This window comes from Mirounga angustirostris, unplaced genomic scaffold (genome assembly GCF_029215605.1).
Source record: "Mirounga angustirostris isolate CCGP_5_RB_7025 unplaced genomic scaffold, mMirAng1.0.hap1 SCAF_1, whole genome shotgun sequence".
NCBI lineage: Eukaryota > Metazoa > Chordata > Mammalia > Carnivora > Phocidae > Mirounga > Mirounga angustirostris.
Window position 1 is genome coordinate 71,163,462 of NW_026991709.1, and position 23,184 is coordinate 71,186,645.

At 34.5% G+C, this 23,184-nt stretch overlaps 1 protein-coding gene across 10 annotated transcripts in view; it reads right to left on the minus strand.

Moving 5' to 3' along the window:
* The window catches only part of DLG1 (discs large MAGUK scaffold protein 1), a 250,368-nt gene that overhangs the window by 123,677 nt on the left and 103,507 nt on the right, over positions 1-23,184 (minus strand). For 9 of the 10 annotated variants that reach the window (XM_045903112.3, XM_045903111.3, XM_045903117.3 and 6 more), the window contains exon 5: positions 21,480-21,644. In XM_045903112.3, the coding sequence (XP_045759068.1) occupies positions 21,480-21,644 (165 nt within the window). Of the gene's footprint in view, positions 1-11,614; positions 11,906-21,479; positions 21,645-23,184 lie in introns of those variants that run through there. The other variant, XM_045903118.3, reaches the window with a different exon arrangement.

Consider the following 23,184-nt stretch of genomic DNA (forward strand, 5'->3'; position numbering starts at 1 on the left):
TAGCAATAGCTAATTGCCCAATAATGTCCTATTTGAAAATAAACATGTTTTGCTCAAGTATATTTGCTCAATAGATTTTCATCTTTTTTTTTTTTAAGACTTTATTTTTAAGTAATCTCTACAACCAACATGGGGCTCAAACTCACCACCCAACATCAAGAGAGGCATGCTCTTCCAACTGAGCCAGCCAGGTGCCCCCTCTTCTCTTTTTAAAACTGTATTAGGAAGTATTTCTCACTGACAGCTTATATTTAAAAACTGTGGTGCCCATCTTCCAAACTTCTAGGTTCTACTAACTTCAACCTGTCCCTAGGTCCCTACCACATGTGGCAGCTGCTTCCTGTGGTTACTATCTGTTTTACTTTGGTATTCTCACTTTTCCTTTTCAGTTCTCCAATTCTTGTTTAAGCCTCCCCCCCCCCCCCTTACATTCTGTTAAAATAATTGCTGTGGCTCCTGTTTTCCTGGCTGGACCCTGTCAAGGTTACCAATCCTCTGGCTAAAACATAATTCTTTATCATTCTATGATTAGATTGATTCTCCTACCTCTAGATTCCTTATTTTAAAAAAAACAGAATATTTTGATAATGGTGGTGATGAAGCTGGTAATGATGATTATCAGGTATTATTAGGCCTTTGCTTGTACTGTCTCATTTAATTCTCACTAGATCTTGATGTGGATAACACTTGCATCCCTATTTTCTGCGGTGGAGGAAAGAGACTCAGAGAATTTAGGTGTATTTGTCTAAAGTGCCACAGATAGTAAATGGCAGAAGAGATTTTAACTCAGGCCACCATCTTCTAAAGACAGTTTGCTCAATCAGTATGCTACACTGTCTTTTTAAAATACTTCAAAAAGAGTTATTTTAATTCTTATTGTTACTATCATATTTTACTACAAAGACAATATATAATACCCCAAAAAAGAAAAAGAATACTTTTTCAATCCTTAGCTCAAGGATTGGCAAACATTTTCTAAAAAGGGCCAGATAATACGTATTTTAGACTTTATGGGCCATGTTTCTGTATTGTAACTACCCAACTTTGTGCTGTAGAAGCTTGAAAATAGCTATAAACAATATACAAATAGAGACGGCTGTGTTCCAATAAAACTTTATTTACAAAAACAAGTGGCAGGCTGGATTTGTGCTGACTCTCACTTTGGTGATTTAAAAAAGAAAAAAAGGCTGATAAGATCTGTGAAGAAAATAGAAAATGACTTTAAGATACTCAGGCTAGTTTGTATTAACTACAATTGCTTTAATGTCTTGCAGTGCTTTATCTATGATAATAAAAATATGCAACTCCTCCCATAAGATCATGGAAGTGAGAATAAAAAAGCAAATAATACATATGGAAATTTCAAGTCTCATCTATAGTTCTTTAAAATATTTTTACAAAAAAGGCCTATGTAATAAAGCAGTGTTCTTAATAACTGAAAGAATTTAGGCTCTATACTGTATGTAGCCTTTCAGTCTGGGAAGTGATTAAAATGACATGATTTTTGCTCTGCTTCCCATTCCTACCCCCCTCCAAAATCCTGCTTATGGTATTTAGTATAGATGAAGCAATTAATTCCTAAGATTGGTATGCATCTTGTTTATTTTACCTCTAGCTTTCAAAATACTTTCAAACTGATTTCTTTTTCAAATTTATAACACTTCGATACATTAGGTGGTTTTACCAAGATCAGTCAGAGTTAAATACAGAAAAATGAGCCTAGGGTCTGTTTTGATCCAAATCTCAGATTATAATCTCTAGTTATTTCTCTCAGGACCAACAAAAAATCTGTAAGGCAATCAATTGGTCCTATTCTGTCATAACAGTAACTGCTTCACACTCCATAGCTGCCTGAAATCAACAGCCACAGTTTAGATTTCACAAAAACTAAAAAATATTGTTCAGAAATAGGATTAAATTGGGGTTTACTAAAGGATAAAGAATTAATAGGCAGGACTCCTTTTAAGAGGTAAGGGAGAAAAATCTTTTAAACATATTTATCTAGAGGCAGAAGAAATTGTGTTTAGGCTTTCCTAAAATTCCACTACCTCCAGATGTCATTGCCAGTTGGTTTATACTTGCACAAAATAGGTCCAGTCTTTTTTGATTGATTTGCATATGCCTGTAAAATTATTACATCAGTTGGTTTATTTAAAGTTTGTTAAATAAGGTGATAATGGTAGGCTACTGTTCTCCACATGGTCTGAACAACTATTTTTACCTTTATAAATTTTAAATTTTGATATAAAAATGGAGGACTGAAATGTAATCTACATTAGAGTGCCAGGAAGTACAAAGAATAACACAGAAAAAAATCTTGAAAGAAAATGAATCTAAGTCAAATTTTAACGATAAGAATTTAAATTCTTCATATGTATAAGAATACTTCATATACTTCACATGTATAAGTAATCCAAAGTAATTTGGATTACTTTTGAAATATACATGATTTTACAAAATCTTGTAGTGTAGAATTTTTTTAATTAAAAAAATTTTTTTGCAAAATTTTAAGCCATAGTTCTATATAAAAATGGCTTGGGAAATTTACAGTGGCCAAACCATATTCAGAAGCTCCAAACTTCCTTATAGCCAGCATCAGATTAAATGAAAACAAACAAGTATATAACATTTGTTTATTAGTTCAACAAATATTTATCAACTGCATTCACCATGCTAGGCTCTGGAGGGATACAAGAAAATACGCATCTTGTACTATCAGCTCTTGTGACGCTTATGGTTCAGCAGCTAATATTAAACAAATCATTACCAACTGATTACCTGAAATAAATTGATTATAGTTGTGATAAGAGGTATGAAGTACAAATCTCATGAAAACAAACACTGCTTGAAAATACAGGCAAAAATGTTGCAAAGGCTGAATATCTTATCCTGACCCCACGAGAAGTAGATAATTTTCAGCACTGTTATTAACACATTACTTTAAAGGTTAACCTTAAAATTTGTTTGAATATATTAAAAATATGTAAGCTGCAGCTTGTGAAATTTCTTTCTACCTATCTGTCCTTGACAAAAGGGCCATCTAACAATCATGACACTATACAGAAGTTACAAAGATGAATACAACACATTTCCTATTTATAAAGAGCTTATATAAACAAATTTCATTAATTTAGTTCTTTAAGCTACAGCCAGTCTAATCTCCATTAAGATATTAATTTTTTAATAGGCTTTATTTTTTAAAGCAGTTTTTAGGTTCAAAGCAAAATCGAGGAGAGTTCCCATATAGCCTATGCCCACACACATGCATAGCCTTCCCATTATCAACATTTACCACCAGAGTGGTACATTTGTACAAATGACAAACCTACACTGACACATCACTATTATCCAAAGTTCAGGGTTCACTCTTGGATATTCTATGGGTCGTAACAAATTTATAATGACATTTACCTACCAATATAGTATCATACAGAATAGTATCACTGTCCTAAAAATCCTCTGTGCTCTACCTATTCATCATCATTCTTCCCTAACCCTTGGCAACCACTGATCTTTGTACTGTCTCCATAGTTTTGCCTTTCCCAGAATGTCATATATAGTTGGAAGGATAGGGTATGTAGCCTTTTCAGATTGGCTTCTTTCACTTAGTAATATGCATTTAAGGTTCCTCCATGTCTTTTCATTTCTTTTTAGTGATAAATAAATTCCTTTGTCTGGATGTACCAGAGTTTATCACATTTTGGTTGCTTGCAAGTTCTGGCAATCATAAATAAAGGTGCTATAAACATGTGTGCAGGTTTTCATGTGGACATAGGTTTTTAACACATCTGGGTAAATACCAAGGAGTGCAATTGCTGGACTGTATGGTCAAATTGGTATTTTTAAAAGGCTTATATAACCACTGTAAACAATTATTTTTTGTTTAATCTTCATCTCTACAGTTTTCTAAAGTGTCCTACTGTACAAATAACTGGGTCTTAAACATCGTTTGAACAAATTTTTAGTGGAACATATAGGTTCCCTGTAAGAAATTCCACAATATTCTTCAGGTGAAAAGGGAACAATTAATTTTAAAATCTATTCATGGTATCAATCTTACCATTTAGCTTTAGTGGCCTTTTGAGTGGGCAATTAAACTTTGCCAACAGGCAGCATCTCACAACCAGTATAAAAGAGCTTTTTATCCTAACCTTGATTTCTTGGTTAGTCAATATCCAAAGGAGACTATTTCTAACTATTCACCTAGAAACTATCCTATCAGTCAGCATTTCCAAAGTAGTTTAAGAGGACTGTCTACCTACTTTCTATATATTCTAGTTTAATACAAAGGCATTATATTGCTGAATATAACCAACTTCATTCCTTAGAGATGAAGAAAAATACATAAATTTGATCTAACACTTCAAAATACAACTATCATTAGGCATGAGTCTAAATGTATGAAACATGTATAGAGGAAGGTTAGGCCAAATCAGAATGGTCCGAAGTGGAGATGTCTTGGTGTGACTATTTAGACCTGCTGCCTGGTGGGAAAAAGCAGCAGATAAATGGCTATAAATGATGTACCATATGCCTCTGTTTGCCTGGTGTTGTCCCACTTTAATTATTAATAGTTTTCTCTTTCCATCAAAAGTACTCCAGTTTGGTCGATGAGTTACACAGTCATCTTAAGTACAGGGAAATTGGTTTCTCTTTTCTCTTTCTGTCTCACCTCCTCAGGAGTTATCTCTTCCCAGAGGGTTAAACAGGAAGAGAATCATCAGCTAGAGGATCAGAATAACACTAGATAAAGTGTGATATATGTTTCATAGAAGGTCTAAGGAAGAAATTCAGATAGATTAAAAAATTTACAATAATAAAGAATCAGATAGTATTGAATGCTATAAGGAAACAATTTTTTAAAGGTAAGAAGACAGAGTAATGTTTGGAGTGAAAGAGTACCTGCAACCTTAGATAAGAATCTTGGCAGGCCCTGTGAAAAGGCACAGATAAGGAGATATCTAAAGACAGTGAGGGAATGAACCATGAGAATATCTAGGGGAAAGAACGGTCCAGGCAGAGAGAAGGGAACATCAAGATAAAGGCTCTTAGATGGCCACATGTGGTATATTTGAGGAACAAGAACAAGGCCAGTACAGCCGGAGCAGAGTAAGTGAGGGAGCAGTAGCAAACACGACTGGATGTACTGCCGGGGCGAGATCATACAGGTGTTTTGGTCTGGGGTTAAGAAGGACTTAGAATTTTATTATAATTTGGATCAGAAGCCATAGAAGGGTTAAAAATAAGGTACCGATATTCTGAAAGGATGACGCTGGCTGATGGGTGAACAGACTGTTGAAAGAATAGAGACAGGGAGACCAGTTAGAGGTCTACTGCTGTAGTTCAGGCAACAAATGAAATAATTTAAACTATAGTTGTGGAAATTGTAAAAAGTGGTCAGATCATAAATATGTCCTGGACATAGAGCCAAGAGGATTTGCTGTGTGGACCAAAGGAAAAAATAACAGAAAATGATTCCAAGAGTTTCTATCTTCAGCATCTCAGTGAGTGATGATGAAAGAAGGCGATGGGGAGAACAATCAAACTAGAGACTTGTTTTTGACATGTTAACTTTCAGATACTTAATCTAAGTGGAGATACTAAATAGGAAGTTAGATTTACAAGTCTAGTGTGCGGGATTAGCTCTGAGCTAAAGATACAAATACTGATGTTGTTTAAAGGCACAGGACTGTATAAGATCACCTGAAATGTTGAGTATAAAAAGACAGAAGTTCAAGGACTAAGCCCTGAGGCAATCTAGAATTTAGTGGTAGAAAGAGGTGGAGGATACTGCAAAGGAAACTGAGTTTGGGAGTATACTGGAAAGGTAGTGTTCAAGAGTCAAAGGCGAAAGGAATTTAAAGGAGGGAACAGTCAATTTTGTAAAAGCTATTGTGTGGTCAACTAAAACAAAAACCTTGAACTGATCATTGGATTTGACAATCCATTCCAAAAGATTTTTTGGTTGGTTGTTTTAATGAGAGAATTATAGGAGGTATATATGCTGATGAGAATAATTCAGTAGAGGGAGAAAGACAGATAACACAATGAAGAAGAGAGAATTTCAGAAGTCCTTGAATAGTCAAAGGAACTAAGAAGTGAAGGGTGAGCTGTAGGAACACAGATGGATCATTCATTTTAACAGGCTAGAATACAGAGTAAGATAATCAATTCAGAATGAGGGCCAGGAAGCGAGTATTGGAAATTTAATGTGCAGCTTTGGAGCCAGTGTGGAGGAGGCAGAGTTGCAATTAACCAAGGTTGAATCTTACCAATGAAGTGACAGAGGGGCAACAGTTAATGAAAGGCAGCACTTTTAGTCATGTACCAAGGAATTTGAGCAAGGCAAAGAGGGAAGTGAGAGCATGAAAGGAGTGACAGGTAACAGAAAGTTGGGCTGAAAGTCTTCAGAAGATAAATTTTTAAAAAATCACTGTAATGTGGAAGTGAGCTAAAAAGAAAGGAAGTGCTAGTCAGATAGTTTGAAATGCTTGCAACTGAGATTTTGTAAGTGGTACGGTCAATGGTAATGAGGTCTTAAATGTAACTATTTAAGCGGGTCACCCAAGTGAAAGAAAAGACAAGATTCCTAGTGGTTAGGATATCAAAGAATTGAAAAGTCAAGATTTTGGATAGATCACACAAGAATACTGAAAATCACTAAGAATAATTACAGGAATAGTGGGCAGAGAAAAGACAGTAAACTAGGTGTTCAAATCATCAATGAGTAGGAGTGACTGAGAGAGATGCAGATGACTAGAAAAGGAGGGGAAGTGGAAAATATCATCTGATGGTAACTACATTTTTTTTTTTAAAGAGAGAGGAAATACAGTCATCCATAAATATCAACGATAAGCAAGGAAGACAGATAAAATTTCCACTTTTTGCGAGGGGTATAGAACAAAACAGTATCCTCAGGGAAATGCCAGGTGTCCATGAGAGAAAAAAAGGGTGAACCATCACAGAAGAGTTTGAGGATAAAGGAAATTTTGCTAATGACAAATTGGGAGTTCCAAAGGGCAGACTGAAAGGGCTTGGTAGGTCAGAGAGAAATGGGAGTTTAAAACCGATTAGAGATATGCCAGAATCACTCAGAGGTAAGGAAATGAATGAGAGTGGTCTGGAAGGTTTGAACTTTTTGGAGTGATTAAAGGTAAAAGGATATAGAGTATAAAATTAGTCCTGATGGTATACCCAGGAAACTTCAAACTTAGTTGTCTACTTGTGACTCGTTTAAATATTTGCAAAAGGGAATGTTGGGAGGAGAGGAAAAGTCAGGGAATTGGTGGTCTCACCAAGAAGTGAGGTGCTCTTTGGGCCCCCTTCCCCTTAAATCCCACAATTAAAGGTGTTGAGGTTTGGAGTTCTTAAAAAAGTGCATGCCTGTACTTACAGTTAACTTATTCAGTCAACACTACTTTACTGAATGTTTGAATAAACTGCACTACCCTAGGTGCTGTAATTCCTAATTATCTATATTTGAATTTGTTCATGGACTATCAAAAGTTAAGTAATATAAAAAGAAAATAATAATATAATGAAGTAATAGCTGCCAGGCACTGTTCTAAGTATGATACATATATTAAATAATTTAATACAATTAACTCATGAGGTTGATACTATTATATTCATTTTTGGACAATATGTCCAATGCACAGCTCTACAAAATTAAATCCTTTATAATCTAGAATGCATCTTTTTAGGACAAATAGTATTCTTTTTATACAACTTAGCTTATATATTTTTCCACACATGGGTATCTGAAAAGTGTTTTCCTGCATTTTAATGTAGGACAGGTTTTTTTCCTCTTAAAAAGACTATTCAATTCTTATTAAAAATTTTATTGTTCTAATTCAATTATGACAAGTCATCATGTCTGTTCCATTCACTCCTAAGAAAAGAACTTTGTTGTTTTCAGCTCAATTTGGCTTGTCAGTTGTTCGGGGGAGGGCGGAATCTTGTTTGACTATTTATAATGATCCATGTTAGGAATTTTTGAGTAGTCCAAAATATAGGCACAGCTGCTAAACACACATTCAGAGTGACCTACCACTTCACAGCTGTTCGAAGTTTATATGACTACTATACTCATTAATAAACACTGATACCACCAAGGAGGAAAAACTTTTTACCTCGGGGCTAATCAAGTGACAAAGACTAGAAATGCTGGAGTTCTTTAAAACCCTCATGAATATAAAAATTGGTCCTAACTGGAATAGAGGTGAGTGTGCTAAATAGGACAGGGCAGACTGGCATTAAATGATCCTAAATGCAAGAAGAACAGAGGGAATTCTGAGATAAAGAAATGAGGAAGGTTTGACAACATGTAGACCCTTTTTTTCTGTAATAATTATTCAAAATCAAGAACATAAATAGTATGAAGCACAAAATAGAAAAAACTTACACCAAAGTAAAAAAATTAGAAACTCTTCTTAATTTAACATTTAAAAAAAAGCCCCAAAAAACCAAAAACAACAACCCAAGGGGCACCTGGGTGGCTCAGTCAGTTAAGTGTCTGCATTCAACTCAGGTCAGGATCCCAGAGTCTTGGGATCAAGCCCCGTACAGGGCTCTCTGCTCAGTGGAGAGCCTACTTCTCTCTCTCCCTCTACTGCTTCCCCTGCTTATCTCTCTCTCTCTCTCTCTCTCTCTCTGTTAAATAAATAAATAACTAAAATTAAAAAAAAAAAAAAAAAGGCAACCCAAGTGAACTTCTGGGATATAACCAAATGACAAAAATGAGAAATAGTTTGTAAGCTGTACAGTTATCATCATTGTGTGGGGACACAGAAGGGTGAGGAAATCAGGTACATCGGGGATTTGTGTGGCCTGAAGGAAATACGAAGAATGGAGGGGAGGAAAAGGGAAACAGAGAAAGAAATGGGCTACTGTGAGGAACTAAAGGCAATGGTGAGGGAAGGAAAGTGGATCCAAGAAAAATAGGTACCCAGGAGGTTTAGGATTAGGTGTTATATTTTGGAAGGCCATAAACTAACAAGGTTTTGGTGATTGAAATGGAAAATGATCAATTCCATAAACATTTATTGAGCACCAACTATATGCCAAGCCCTATCCTAGAAGCTGGGGGTCTTACAGAAGTTTGTAACCACTTAGCTTCCTTAACATTAAAAAAAAAATTAATGACTTCATACTAAATTCCAGATAGTACAGAACCTGGCACATAATCTGAGTTATGAATGTGAATATTTCCAACACACAAACAATTTAAATGAATCTCTAAATAAATTCTCTTTTTATATATAGAGGATATTTGGGGGTTATTAAATCAGAGTAATGACTTTCAAATTAATAAAACTTGATTTAATAGCAATTCTCCAAACTGCTAAAAGTATCATGCTGCATAGTTACAAGGAATTAGATTCAAACTTAATCTTGCTATTAAATCTTAGAAAAAATATTTCTAACAACAAAGGAAACCTGGTAATCATTGCTGCTATTTATCAATCACAGAACAAAACACTATCATAGTACTATCTTCACAGATATGTAGTAAATGCTCAGTAAATTATGAAATTTCATTAATCTACCTTGTTTTTAACAATATGCAAATCCTTCTGGTGCTACAAATTAAAAACTGCCAGCCACGAGTCAGTAGATGAAACAGAAAAATGTAGTCTAGCATCAGACAAGATCCAAATCTGTCTAATGTTCTATCTTGGTCCTATCATATTTTATCCAGTAAAGTGAATTCCAATGAATTACAACAAAAGACTTGGATATATAAAATATCTAACTCATCAGTTAGAAAAATATACAGAATGAAAAACAGTATGATGGTACTTCAGAGCAGGAGAAATAAAAGCTAAAACCTTTGACCTAATGTCTATACTTCTAGAGATGAAATACAAAGGTAATGAAAAAGACAAGTAAAAAGAAGAAGTATGAAAGAAATAAAAACTAAGTCATTTATCAGTATAACAAATGATTTGAACAAAATGGGAGGAAAATAAAATTATAAATGGCTTTGTAGGATTAACTGTGAATTGAGTTTTTATTGAAATTATGACTCTACTTAGTGCAATACAAAAGCAGCTTTTTCTCCAACTCCTAAGTAACTATAATGTAATTCTGTGGTTTCAATAGTTTTATATGTGAACTATTTTGCTTGCCTTTTCATTTGTACACCCCTAATAAGATTATATATCAGTGGTAGTGTATATGTATACATATACAGTACTGTGTACTTATATAAACTACATGTGAGTTTTTAAAAGTTTTTAGCACATCTTTTTTTATTGACAATAGAAAATATCATTTAATATTAATCTATTATGAATTAACAACAAGCCTTAGTCTTTGCATCCCTTTTTGATATGTATAATTGTAGTCAAAATCAAGTTAGTTAAATTCTTCAGGCAGTATTCAATCTAAGAGTTAAATCATATCATTGCCTCTGAAGTTTTGATTAAAACTAACATCGGTGCCTACATAAGAACAATTAATGACTCTCCCTAGCCCAGTAATTCCATTTCTCTCACACGTTAGAAAAATAAGTACAATTTCTTAAGAAATTTGACAATATTTTAAAATCAAAACTACTGAAAGACAATTCTAGTAACCAAAAGCAAGAAAGAAGCTGTTGACAGTTTATATTTATTGTGCTGCTTCTAATTATTAAAAAAAGATGGTTTTAAAGAAATTTATTTTAAGAAGCACTAGGCTATGTGTATAAATTTTATTAAGTATTATTGATGTCAAAGGACAAAAGCAATCTCTCCTTGTTTTTAAACTAGACTAATTCTTATCCTTTCATTTTTACCAAAGTTTAATAAATACCCATAGAAAATATTTTAAAATATGAATAGTCCCCCAACCTCCTTTAATGCCAAATAAATATTTCACTTAAATTACTATTAATTTATATTTCCCCCATTATTTTTAATACTCATTTCCTCAAAAAGATTTGGTTTTACATGATTTTTTTTTTTAATTTGGGAGATTTTTAGTGCTTGCTCATCAGTCTGAAAAAATATTTCTACAATTGTGTAATTACATAAGCTTAATGCTTTTAAATTAACCCTAGATAATATATATTTATAGAAATGGAAGGATTCATTAAATTCTTTGAATAAACCATAATTTAGTATAACTTTATAGGCATATAGCAATAGTCAACTGTATTCAATTTATTCTCAAAACACTAGAAAATAAAAATCTTTCTATATCTTCTGTTTCTTTACCATAACAATCTTCTTAAGGTTATCTAATGACATACAGAAGCTAAAGAGGTTTTTTTTTTTTTTTTGTTAGACATCAGACTTTATAGCATTTAACAGTCTAAAAATAAGGAGACAAGCATTATTAACTTACATTGTAATTTACATATCAATGGTTTGTAGTTTTAGAGAAGTCCCTCAACAGAATCAGAGACTGTTTTGTTTGGTATTACATAAGAGCAAAAGAGAAAATATTTTTTGTTTCCCCTTTCATGCTAAAGACCTACATAGATGGACTGAAAACATGTATTTCTGCGCATCCAAGGTTTCAGTGCATAAGACTATATTTTTAATAATAAGAAATCTCTATTAATACATTTGCAAAGCAAACGTAAACCAAAATATATTGAAAATAATTTCAACAAGTGGTGTGTTACCTGGGTGGAGCTGGTGGCTACCGAGATGCAGTCAATAAAGCTGTGTCTTCGAGTAAAAAATGCAACTATCTGCTGCCAGCGTGAAGGTTCTGGCTCAGCTTGCAGTTCATCTGATGAACCCTTTTTTGCCCAATGTTTCTGCTTTGGGCCTACTGAGCCATGGCTAGAGCTAGTATTGCCTCCTCGACTGGCGCGAGAGTATAGAAGTGTGTTGTTCCCGAAAATGTAATTCATCTCTGCAGCCCTGCAGGTGGTTGCCAAGCAGTCTTACTTCTCTACCAGCTGCTGAGTGGTGAATGATCGGTAAAAACTGCAGCTAGAATTACAGCAGCATCACTTGTAGATCAGGGAAAATAAAAACCTTGAGAAATGATGCTCATTTTCTCTGTAATTTCTTCCCATGAAAAAGCTTGTATCTTCCCTCTGTACCTGTTAGTTGTATGATGGCTGAGTTTTTATTTGCAGACAAAAAAGACGGCATAAGGTTGATGTCTTTCTCATGATTATTTTTCACCAGCGTCTGCAGGAACCAAAAGCTGTTCTTTTGTTAGCTGATAACTAGACGGAATGAAATCCAGGAAGTGAGGTCGATTAGCAGGTGAAGAAGGATGTTATAAACACTGGACTACCAACACCCTTTGGGGCTGCCTGATTTAATGCACAGGGTAGAGAAACCCTGGATTATGAAGTTTCAATCACAGTCTGTAGTAAAATCCAGTGGCATCTTCACTGCTTAAATAAGTATGAACTGAATTTAAAAATACAAGAGGATTCTCTTGCCAATAGTTCTGATTGTTTAAATAATTTTACTGAAGGAGTCTTTGTCGTTCACATATAAATTTCCACATTAGGAAGGAGGTCACATTAATTAGGTTCTAAGTTTTCAAAAGGTACTATTTACATTCAACTCTGAGGATCTAATGCTAGAGGAAAATCCATTTGTAATGTGGCATGATCATTTATGTAATATATTGGTTCTTAATGCTTTGATAACTGAGTCTGGAGACAGAAACAGATTAATCAGCAAAATAAATATTTGGCGTCTGGAACTTTTGTGATAAAAAAGAACTGTTAAATTATCACCATCATCTCTCTCATATATTATAAACACTTAGATTAACAAGTTATGAATTTTTAAAAATGCAAAAGAATTAAAGGTAAATTTTTTGTTTTATAACCAGCAAAGCATGTTTTATCCAACACTACATAAATAATACTCTGGGGTTCACTAAATAATATTGTTTGATTGCTAGACAGACATTTTCTAACAACTGATATCTAGGTCTGTGTTTCCCCAACATAGTAGTCTACCTCAGAATCACCTGGGATGCTGGTTAAAAATGCAGACTGGGTATCCCCTCCTCACCAGAATTTTTTAGGGTAAGAGGGATCTTTAAATTTTCATTTTTAAAAAGGCCCTTAAGTGACGCTTAAGCAACCTCAAGTTTAAGAACCATAGATTCCTAACTCTGCCCTGTTAACACTGCTACATTAGTATATAATATATGGTTGTTTTATTTTATTTTTATTATTTTTTTAAGATTTTATTTATTAAGTTGACAGAGAGAGACACAGCGAGAGAGGGAACACAAGGGTTGTGGGAGAGGGAGAAGTAGGCTTCCCGCGGAGCAGGGAGCCTGATGCGGCGCTCGATCCCAGGACCCTGGGATCATGACCTGAGCCGAAGGCAGACACTTAACAACTGAGCCACCCAGGCACCCCTATATGGTCATTTTAAAACAATATATGAATAAAAATGCTACTTGATAATTTATTAATGGTTGAGTAATTTAGTTTTTAAGTTGATATAAGCACATCACAAATCCCAACCTCAGCCATATACTTTTTTTTTTTTTTTTGAAGATTTTATTTCTTTATTTGACAGAGAGAGAGACACAGCGAGAGAGGGAACACAGCAGGGGGAATGGGAGAGGGAGAAGCAGGCAACCCGCGGAGCAGGGAGCCCGTCAGCCATATACTTTTTCAGGTGTGGACTGACAAAAAGTCTTGCTTACTATGTGCTTACCACACCAATTAAATGCAGTCTATTGGAAAATAGTATTGGCAAAACTAGGACCTCCAGAACCATTGCAAATCCTGCTTCAGCAAGCAAAGATGCTAATACTCTCTCTCTGATTCCATCCCTAAGATACAGACACATGCCCAAAAGGGTTGCGAGTCATGTGGGACTCTTGAGAGCTAAGACACTTTGTGACAGAGATTATAGCACAAAGTTTGGTGCTTCTTCCCAAGGACTCTGCAGATAGAAGTTGGCAATTTTGTGACCCTAGACAGATTGGTCCTGTCCATTTGGAGGTAAGGGAACAGAGGAAAACACTAAGGGTAAACAGAGAACTAAGAATTCTCTGAAGGAAAAAAATTAAACCTCCTAAAAAAAAAAAAAAAAAAAAACGGTAATATGGACCAGGTATTTAATAAACAACTGGCTGGTGTGGTTTATACAAATGCTCCAGTAATTGGTTTGGAACCAAAAGATATACCTTGATGATCCATGTCTGATGAAAAACCGAGATGGGGGGACCCTAGAACTGATATAGGTTCTGTTATTCTGGATTGGTATGGATGAGGATACTATACACAAATGCTGAATGCAAATTTCCTACTTACGTTGCAAACAATAATAACACAATGAATACTAAGCCATTTGTGTACATAGATTTCTTATCCTAGGGAGCCAAAGAGCTCAAAAACAATCTAAAGCTGATAGGTCACTCCATCCCATATATCCTCTAAGTACTGGGAAAAGTGCTTTTCAATGCACAGATTTTCTAATCAAATCCACTGACATTAAGAAAGCAACTCTGAGTTTTGAGAAAGGCTTCTTTATGAAAAGAACCCATTACCTGTCCTTCAAAAATCCAAGGATCATCTCATCCATTGCCCAGTAGTCAATGCATGCATACAAAACCATACGTGTATTTAAATCACAAATGGTTTCATATGATTTGATTGGGAGATGAAAGGTGACCAATTCCTCACTGATTTCTGCTTTAAAATAGCCCTACTTATATAGCAGAGCCAAAAAATAAACTCTATTCCATTAAAACAAAATTTAAGCTCATTATGGAACCTGGAAAGTCTATTTAAAATAATGAATTAAAAAACATACACAATGTCAAAATCACCAAATAACTATTAACATTTTAATATGATTTAAATATTTTTTTTCTGTACAGTTTACTTTTTTCACAAAATGATAATACTCTCGGTAATAGAACTCTAAACCATAAAGCTTAGGTAAACTGAGTACATCCATTTAGTGGATTATTAGATAACCAAAAATATGATTATGAAGAATTTATAACTGTGAGAAATTTATTTTGTAACATTAAATGAAAGTAAGGACCATTTGAAAATATATATAGAATAGGTAGGCTCTCAATTATTTATCATTCCAAACTCACAAACCCGTAAGTCTTCAGGTATAGATACAAAGGCAAGGATTAAATAATCTCAGTGAAAAGCTTAGAAGATTGAGAGGAAAAACAATATTAAAATTCTAAAATACTAAAAAAAATTACTAACTAACTACAAAGCTACTATACTATAAATGCAACATAACATGCATTTTCCTTACACTTTTATCTTTATGATCTGGCCTATTAAATTTCAAAACGTGCAACTGTACTAAGATAAGACTTGAAAATTTTTTTCTACTCCATTTATTTAAACAAAACAAAAGACACGCAGTTCACCCGCTTTTCTCACTCCCCTGCCTCTTATAACCACCAATCTTTTGTCCATGTTATAAGAGATCACTGGTATTTGTCTTTCTCTGACTTATTTCACTTAGCACAATGCCCTCAAGGTCCATCCATGTTGTTCCAAATGGCAAAATTTCATTCTCTTTTACCACATGTACCCTATTTTCTTCATTCATTCTTCTGTTGATGGATTCTTAGTTGTTTCCATATCTTGGCTACTGTAAGTAATGCTGCAATGAACATGGGGGTGCATATATATCTTTTTGAATTAGTGTTTTCATTTTCTTCAAATAAATACAGAGAAGTAGATTTGCTGGGTCATATGGTAGCTTTATTTTTAATTTTCTGAGGAACCTCCCATACTGTTTACCACAACAGTTTTACCAATTTACATTCCCAACAGTACATGAGGGTTTCCTTTATTGCACATCCTTGGCAACACTTATTATGTCCTATCTTTTTGTTAAGAGTCATTCTAACAGGTATGAGGTAGTATCTTGTGGTTTTGATTTGCATTTCCCTGATGATTAATGATGCTGAGCATCTATGTTTTCATCTATCTGTTGGCCATCTGTATGTCTTCCTTGGAAAAATGTCTACTCGGATCTTCTGACATTTTTAAATCAGTTTTTTGGTTTTTTTGCTACTGAGTTGAATCAGTTCTTTATGTATTTTGGATATTAGCCCCTTATCAGATATGTGATTTGTCATTATTTTCTCCCATTCAGTAGTATGCCTTTTCATCTTGGTGGCATAGCTTCCTTGGCTGTGCAGAAGCTTTTTAATTTGATGTAGTCCCATTAGTTTGATTTTTGCTCCTTTTGCTTTTGGTGTCAGATTCCAAAAATCATCACCAAGACCTATGTCAAGGAGATTACTCTGTTTTCTTCTAGGAGTTTTCTCCTAGGACGAGACTAAGCTCAGATGACTGATGACACAGATTGGTTATTTGCTTAGAGAAACTCTGCTCATATATACACAAATCCCTTCTGTAAGAGCACCATCTTGTGGTCAAATTGTATGCAGACTATAAGATTACCTTAATACACCAGGGCCATCCAAAAAAGATAAAATTCAACATTTTAATATATTCCAGAGATGTGAAAACAAAATTGATATCAAAAAGTACCCATTATATATTCAAAATGGGAAAGATTCTATTCAATAGGCATATATTTGCTTATATCTATTTTTCTGCTACCCCATTTCTCACAATATTTGAAAAACTACCAACTACTGCTGGTGATCTCATTTGATAGTATTCTCAGTACTACTGGATGAAATGTATCCAGGCTAGGTGATATACTTATTTAAAATAATTATCTGTTCACTACTCTCCTATCTTCAATTTCAAGTCCTGCTTAACTATGTTTACTTTGCACATATTGGTTTGAACATATTTTCCCTGTCATTGAAAACGAAAGCCAAATATGAATTCTTTAATTTCCTCAATGATCAACGCAACATCCCCTACTAAGCAGTGCACCTAATGTCCTCCTTGTCAATTCGTCCTGATTTATATCTATTTTGAAATAGGCTGGAGTTTTATTTGTTCAATTTACTGTTCTGACCATTTTTCCTAATTCCTAGCTCATTTTCAGTTTTAGGAATCTTGACACAGTTCTTATTATGATATACTATTATATTCATAACTGTTTAAAATCTAAACTTTAAAGATTTCTTATACCACAAAAATTTACCCACTGCGTCCTTTTCTTCCACAGTAGAATTCTTCACCATTATATTGTCAATTTCTTCCTTGAAGCTGCCCAGCACTGGCAAGAAAGTTTCCCTTTCAGAGTCTTTTTTTTTTTTTTTTAAAGATTTTATTTATTTATTTGGCAGAGAGAGACACAGTGAGAGAGGGAACACAGGCAGGGGGAGGGGGAGAGGGAGAAACAGGCCTCCTGCTGAGCAGGGAGCCCGATGTGGGACTCGATCCCAGGACCCTGGGATCATGACCTGAGCCGAAGGCAGACGCTTAACGACTGAGCCACCCAGGCGCCCCTTCCTTTCAGAGTCTTAAATCATAATTACGTTTAGGCTAAATAAGGCCCGATAAAGTAACTTTCAGTCACTATCTTATTTCATTCATTATTTCAGTAATGAGAATCAGCACCAGTACCGCAAGAACCTGACAGATTATTTCATAGCCCATTTCATGGTGGCAAACCCTGCATAGGGCCACTCATCAGCTCAGGATTGAGGCCCTCATTTGCTAACAAGTTTCCAAAGCTACAGTATCATGAATTTTCCTGCATTTTTACAGTTTCCTCTGATTATCACCCTGCTACTGTACTTATTTTCCCCAGTAACAGCCTCCTCCTCTCAACTGGCATCCTGTCCACATCTTCAACACCTTGTCCAAATATCAATTTTCTTTTTTCAGAATACTCCCCAAATTTTTCTCTTTATTTTCTCACGTTACATACTGTGTTATATCTCTTCATAAAAAAATATTAATCACTGAAATCTAACAAAGTTACTAGCATAGATGTTTAATAAATGTTTGTTAAATGAATGTATTATTTGATAAAATTAATATTCTGGCAGATGATTTTTTCCCCCAAAATCTTATAATCAACTTTATTCAAAGGTTTTCAAAAATTTACACTTGACAACAGTCAATGCAAAAGTTCACATGTGCCAGATACTCATATTGGCTATAGGTGCATTCAATCTTATACTGAGTTAAGCAATGCCCATGGTCAACTGTGAGGGCTTTACATGTACTCTTTAATCTTCACCACAACCTTCTTCATTGTGATTTAACAAATATGCTTGTCTTTGTAAAGCTTACTTTCTAGCAGGAAAACAGACACTAAGTACACAAGTAAGTGAACAAATAATCTAGTTTGACCATTAGCACTGAATCCAAGGGCCAGCAACTATCAACCTTCTCCTGAAATGAAATTAATAAGACTCTCGCTTTTATTTTGTCAATTTGCTAAAATATTCATCAGTTTATTTATATTCAACTTTTAAAAAGGGGGTGGGACTCTCACTGCGCATGCCCCTGTCAGAATCTGCATACACATGGAAGTAACTACCAAAACACCCTACCAAAAGAGGAGTTGAGTGTGTGCAAAATGACTTTGCATAGTTTGTAACCATCAGAATGACCAGAAAGTCAAAACATCAGAAACAAAGAATTACATTTACCTGGGAGAGTTTCGTGACTAAAGTAATAGTTTATATTAATTCAGTCAAGAGAAAACAGGCATAAACAAGAACAGCATATAAAGCAGGAGAGAGTGCTTAGAATTCAAGTGTTCTAAAGTTCTATGTTATTCAGAATGAAGCTAGAGGTATTTATTGACTTTAGATTTTTGTAAGTTAAAAATGTATATTAAAATTTCTAGGATAATCACTAAAGGAAGAGAAACAAATAACTTCCAAGTAAGATGGAGATGAGGCATGAGAAAATATAACCTAAAGTAAGATATGAAAGGAATAAATGTCTCCTATCGAGATAGAGAAGCTGAAGGAACTGCATTTTAGAAAGGCTCTATTTCTGCTGTTTTTCTGCTAGGCCCCATTTACTCATGTTCTGTATTTTGCATCTGAGTAAAAAACCAAAGAAGCTGTGTTCCCACTCCAAGAAGGGGAAGCAAGAAAGTTAATCATTCTCTGAGGTTTGTCGCAGGCCCTGCCCTCAAACACCTGATAACATCTAAGAAGAGTCAGATCCTAAACATGTTCTGGGACGTTAGCTTTCAAAAAACCGCCGCTGACTCTGGCATCAGTACTTTCTACCTTCAATGATTTATAAAAGAACACCTATTGTTCACCTGTTATTCGCCTCTGATTAGACCCTACCCTGGATTCCTGAAGGAACACTTATCCTGGACCCCTTTCCCAATATAAACCCTGAGCCCCAAGTGAAAAAGAGACTCATTCTCCTCTCCTTCCTGAGTCTTCCAGACACTCCACCTGCTATTCTCTACCTGTCACTTATGCTATTCAGTAAACTCTGCTTTTACGTGTTCGATTGTGTTGATTTCTATCCTGCACGAAGCCAAGCACTCTCTTGGCTGGTCCTGAAGGACCCCCACTTCTGGGTTCTCAGACCCAGACTGCCTGTATCACTATGTTTAAAAATTAAGAAACATACTCATAGGGCAAATAAAATCACAAGGGAAATAAAAAGTTAGAATGATAAAAAAAATTATATGCTAAAACTTGCAGATACAAGTAAAGTGATATTTAAAGGAAAGTTTACAAACTCAAATACTATTAGAAAAGGCTGACATTATTACAATACGCAACTAAAGAAACTAGAAAAAACAAAAACCAAAAAAACCCCTAACCCAAACAGAATAAACTCAAAGAAAGCAGAAGAGAAAAAATAATAATGGTAAGAGAAGGGGGAAAAGAGAGAACTGTCTCTGTCACTAATAGCCACCAGTTTTTTCCTCTCTGTATCTCTCATTTAATCTTCCAAGGGAAGGTCAGCTTGCTTCTACCAAACACGATCTTAGTTTATATGTAGGTTATCCACACATTTACAGATTTACATGAACACATGTATTATGTAGGTAAATGTGTGTGTGAAAACGGGGGGGGGGGGATGGCAGCACATGGGGGAGGGACACAGGAAGATTCTTTAAAAAGAGATGGATCTTTGAAAAGACCATCTTTTGGCAAGAATAGTCAAGGGGAAAAACAAAAAACAAGGCACAAATAAACATTATTAGGAATAAAAAGGGGGTCATACCTAAATATGCTATAACAAAACCCCCAGGATAGTAATAATAATATTTTGAAATAAATATGAAATGGACAAATTCCTAGAAAAAATAACCTAGCAAAATTATTAATAGAAAATCTAAATGGTATAACCATTAAAATTTTTAACTAGAAATACTAAATCATCCCTCAAAGAAAATTATAAAACACAGGTTAAGTTTTACCAGGAAAAACTATCCTTATTCATAATATATACAACCAACAAAGGATTAGTATCCAGAATATATAAAGAACTCGTAGGGGCACTTGGGTGGCTCAGTCAGTTAAGCGACCGACCCTTCATTTCGGCTCAGGTCATGATCTCAGAGCCCTGGGATCAAGCCCCGCGTTGGGCTCCACACTCAGAGCGCAGTTTGCTTGAGGATTCTCTTTCTCTCTCCCTCTGCCCCTCCCTCCACTCGCTCACTTGCTCTCTAAATAAATAAATAAATAAATAAATAAATAAATAAATAAATAAAAGGACTTGTACAGATCAGTAAAAAGGACACCAAAGACAAAAACGAACAAAAATCTTGAGAGGTTGTATCACAGAATAGAAAACTTGAATGACCAATAAATATATTCAACCACATTATCAAACAAGGAAATGCACATTAAAATCACAATGAGATACTATTTAAAGCCCCAAACAATGGCAAAAACAAGAATATCAGGTATTGATGAGAATATGGATCAGTTAAACTCTTGTACATTGTTGCTGAAAATGTAAATTATTTAACCACTTGGAAAATAATCTGGTGTTATCCACAAAGATATGTATACATAACCTATGTTTTACACAGCACTTTTTATATTAGTAATATTCTGAAAATAACTCAATATCCAACAAAAGTAAGATAAATTATAGTGTATACATAAAAGAAAAAATTCCAGAGCACTGAAAACAATCTCAGGAATATAATGTTGTGCAAAAATGTAAAGCTGAGATTATATGCAGTATAATTCATTTATATAAAATTTAAGATCAGCAATATATAAACAATATATTGATTGGAGATCTAAATGTGTGCTAGAGCTTTATAAGAAACCAGGATTGTGGTTATTTCTGAGGGGAGTTAATGTTAGTATTAATGCTCTTTTTCTGTACCTACTAATATTTAAAACACATTTTAAAAATATTTCAATGTGTAGTATTTGAAATATAATAGTTATTTCCTTTGTGGGAATTTTTAGGCTTAAAGATAGTATCACTGAATAAAATTCATTTATAAAATATATCCTTAAAAATGTTTTTAGAATGCTAATATTATGAAATTCCCTATAACTAAAAAACCATAAACAATCAAGGGGTGAAAATTCTACATGAAAGAAGAGTTCTCTCTGAGCATGAGCTACACTAGTAACAAAAGTAATATATAAATCATAGCAACAAAATAAAGTTATCATCCTACCTTTATTGGTGAAATATGAGAATGGGAAACAAATCCATGGACATTCTCAATTTCTGACAGGTTCTTCTCTGAGACATGAACTAATTCCGGACCTATCACCTCATTAGTGATTTGTGGGGATATGTGCTCTTGAGGAGGTGTGTCTTCATCCTGATACCGGTATTTCTGTAAAGAAAATTATTATATTTGATAAAGTCCTGAAAAGCAAAGTGCATTCAATTTAAATCATGGTTTCATAACTAGCCAAATACTCAATAATATTTAACTATATGGAAAGTGTATTGTATAGTTTAATGCATAAGGTCTGAGAGAATAAGCCTCCATTTTATTTTTTTATTTTTTTTAAGATTTTATTTATTTGACAGAGAGAGACACAGCAAGAGAGGGAACACAAGCAGGGAGAGTGGGAGAGGGAGAAGCAGGCTTCCTGTAGAGCAAGAAGCCTGATGCGGGGCTTGATCCCAGGACCCTGGGATCATGACGTGAGCCGAAGGCAGACGCCTAATGACTGAGCCACCTAGGAGCCCCTAGGCCTCCATTTTAAAGTCATGCCAATTTTTAATAAAATATTTGATTATTAAAACTAATTCAGATTATGGGAAGATGGCTGAGTAGGAAGCACAAAGAATTTGTCTCTCCATTTAGACAATTACACAGGCAGAATCTGTCTGATATAACTATTTTGGAACTCTGGAGTCATTTGAAGGCTTGCAACCTACAGGGGGGAAAGTTGGGATGGTAAATTGTGATTAATTTAGGTCAACTTCACCACTTCTATTCATCATAGTACTGAAGTTGCACCCAGAGCAATTAGGCAAGAAAAAGAAATGAAAAACACTCAAATTGGAAAGGAAGGAGCAAAATGATCTCTGTTTACAGATGATATAATGTTGTATGTAGAAAATTTTAAAGACTCAGCAAAAAAGCTGTTAGAACTAATGAATTCAGCAAAGTAGCTGGATACAAAGTCAACACACAAAAATCAGTTGCATTTCTATACACAAACAATCTAAAAAGAAAATTACAAAAACAGTTTCATTTGCAACAGCATCAAAAAGAATAAAATACTTGGGGATAAACAAAGTGAAATACTTGTACAATGAAAACTATAAAACACTGCTGAACAATTAAAGATGACAGAAAAAAATGTGTTTATGGATTGGAAGACTCAATATCCTGAAGATGTCAATATCAACCAAAGCAATTTATAATCCCTGTCAAAATCCCAATGACATTTCTTGCAGAAAGAGAAAAACCCACCCTAAAATTCATGTGGGATCTCGAGAAATCTGAATTGCCAAAATAATCATGAAAAAGAACAAAACTGGAACACTCACACTTTCTCATTTCAAAACTTACTACAAAGCCAAAGTATTCAAACCAGTTTGGTACTGGCATAAAGACAAACATACAGACCAATGCAATAGAAAAAAGTCCGGAAGTAAACCTTCACATAAATGGTCAAATTATTTTCAGCAACGGTGCTAAGACTATTCAACAGGAAAAAGACAATCTTTTCAACAAGTGGTGCTGGGAAAAGTAGATATCTACATGCAAAAGAATGAAGTTGAATCCTTACCTAATTTTTACCATGGATAAAATTCAAAATGCATCAAGGAGCTAAATGTAAGACTAAAACGATAAAACTCTTAAAAGAAAACACAGCACACAAAAGCTTCATGACATTGCATTTGGCCATGATTTC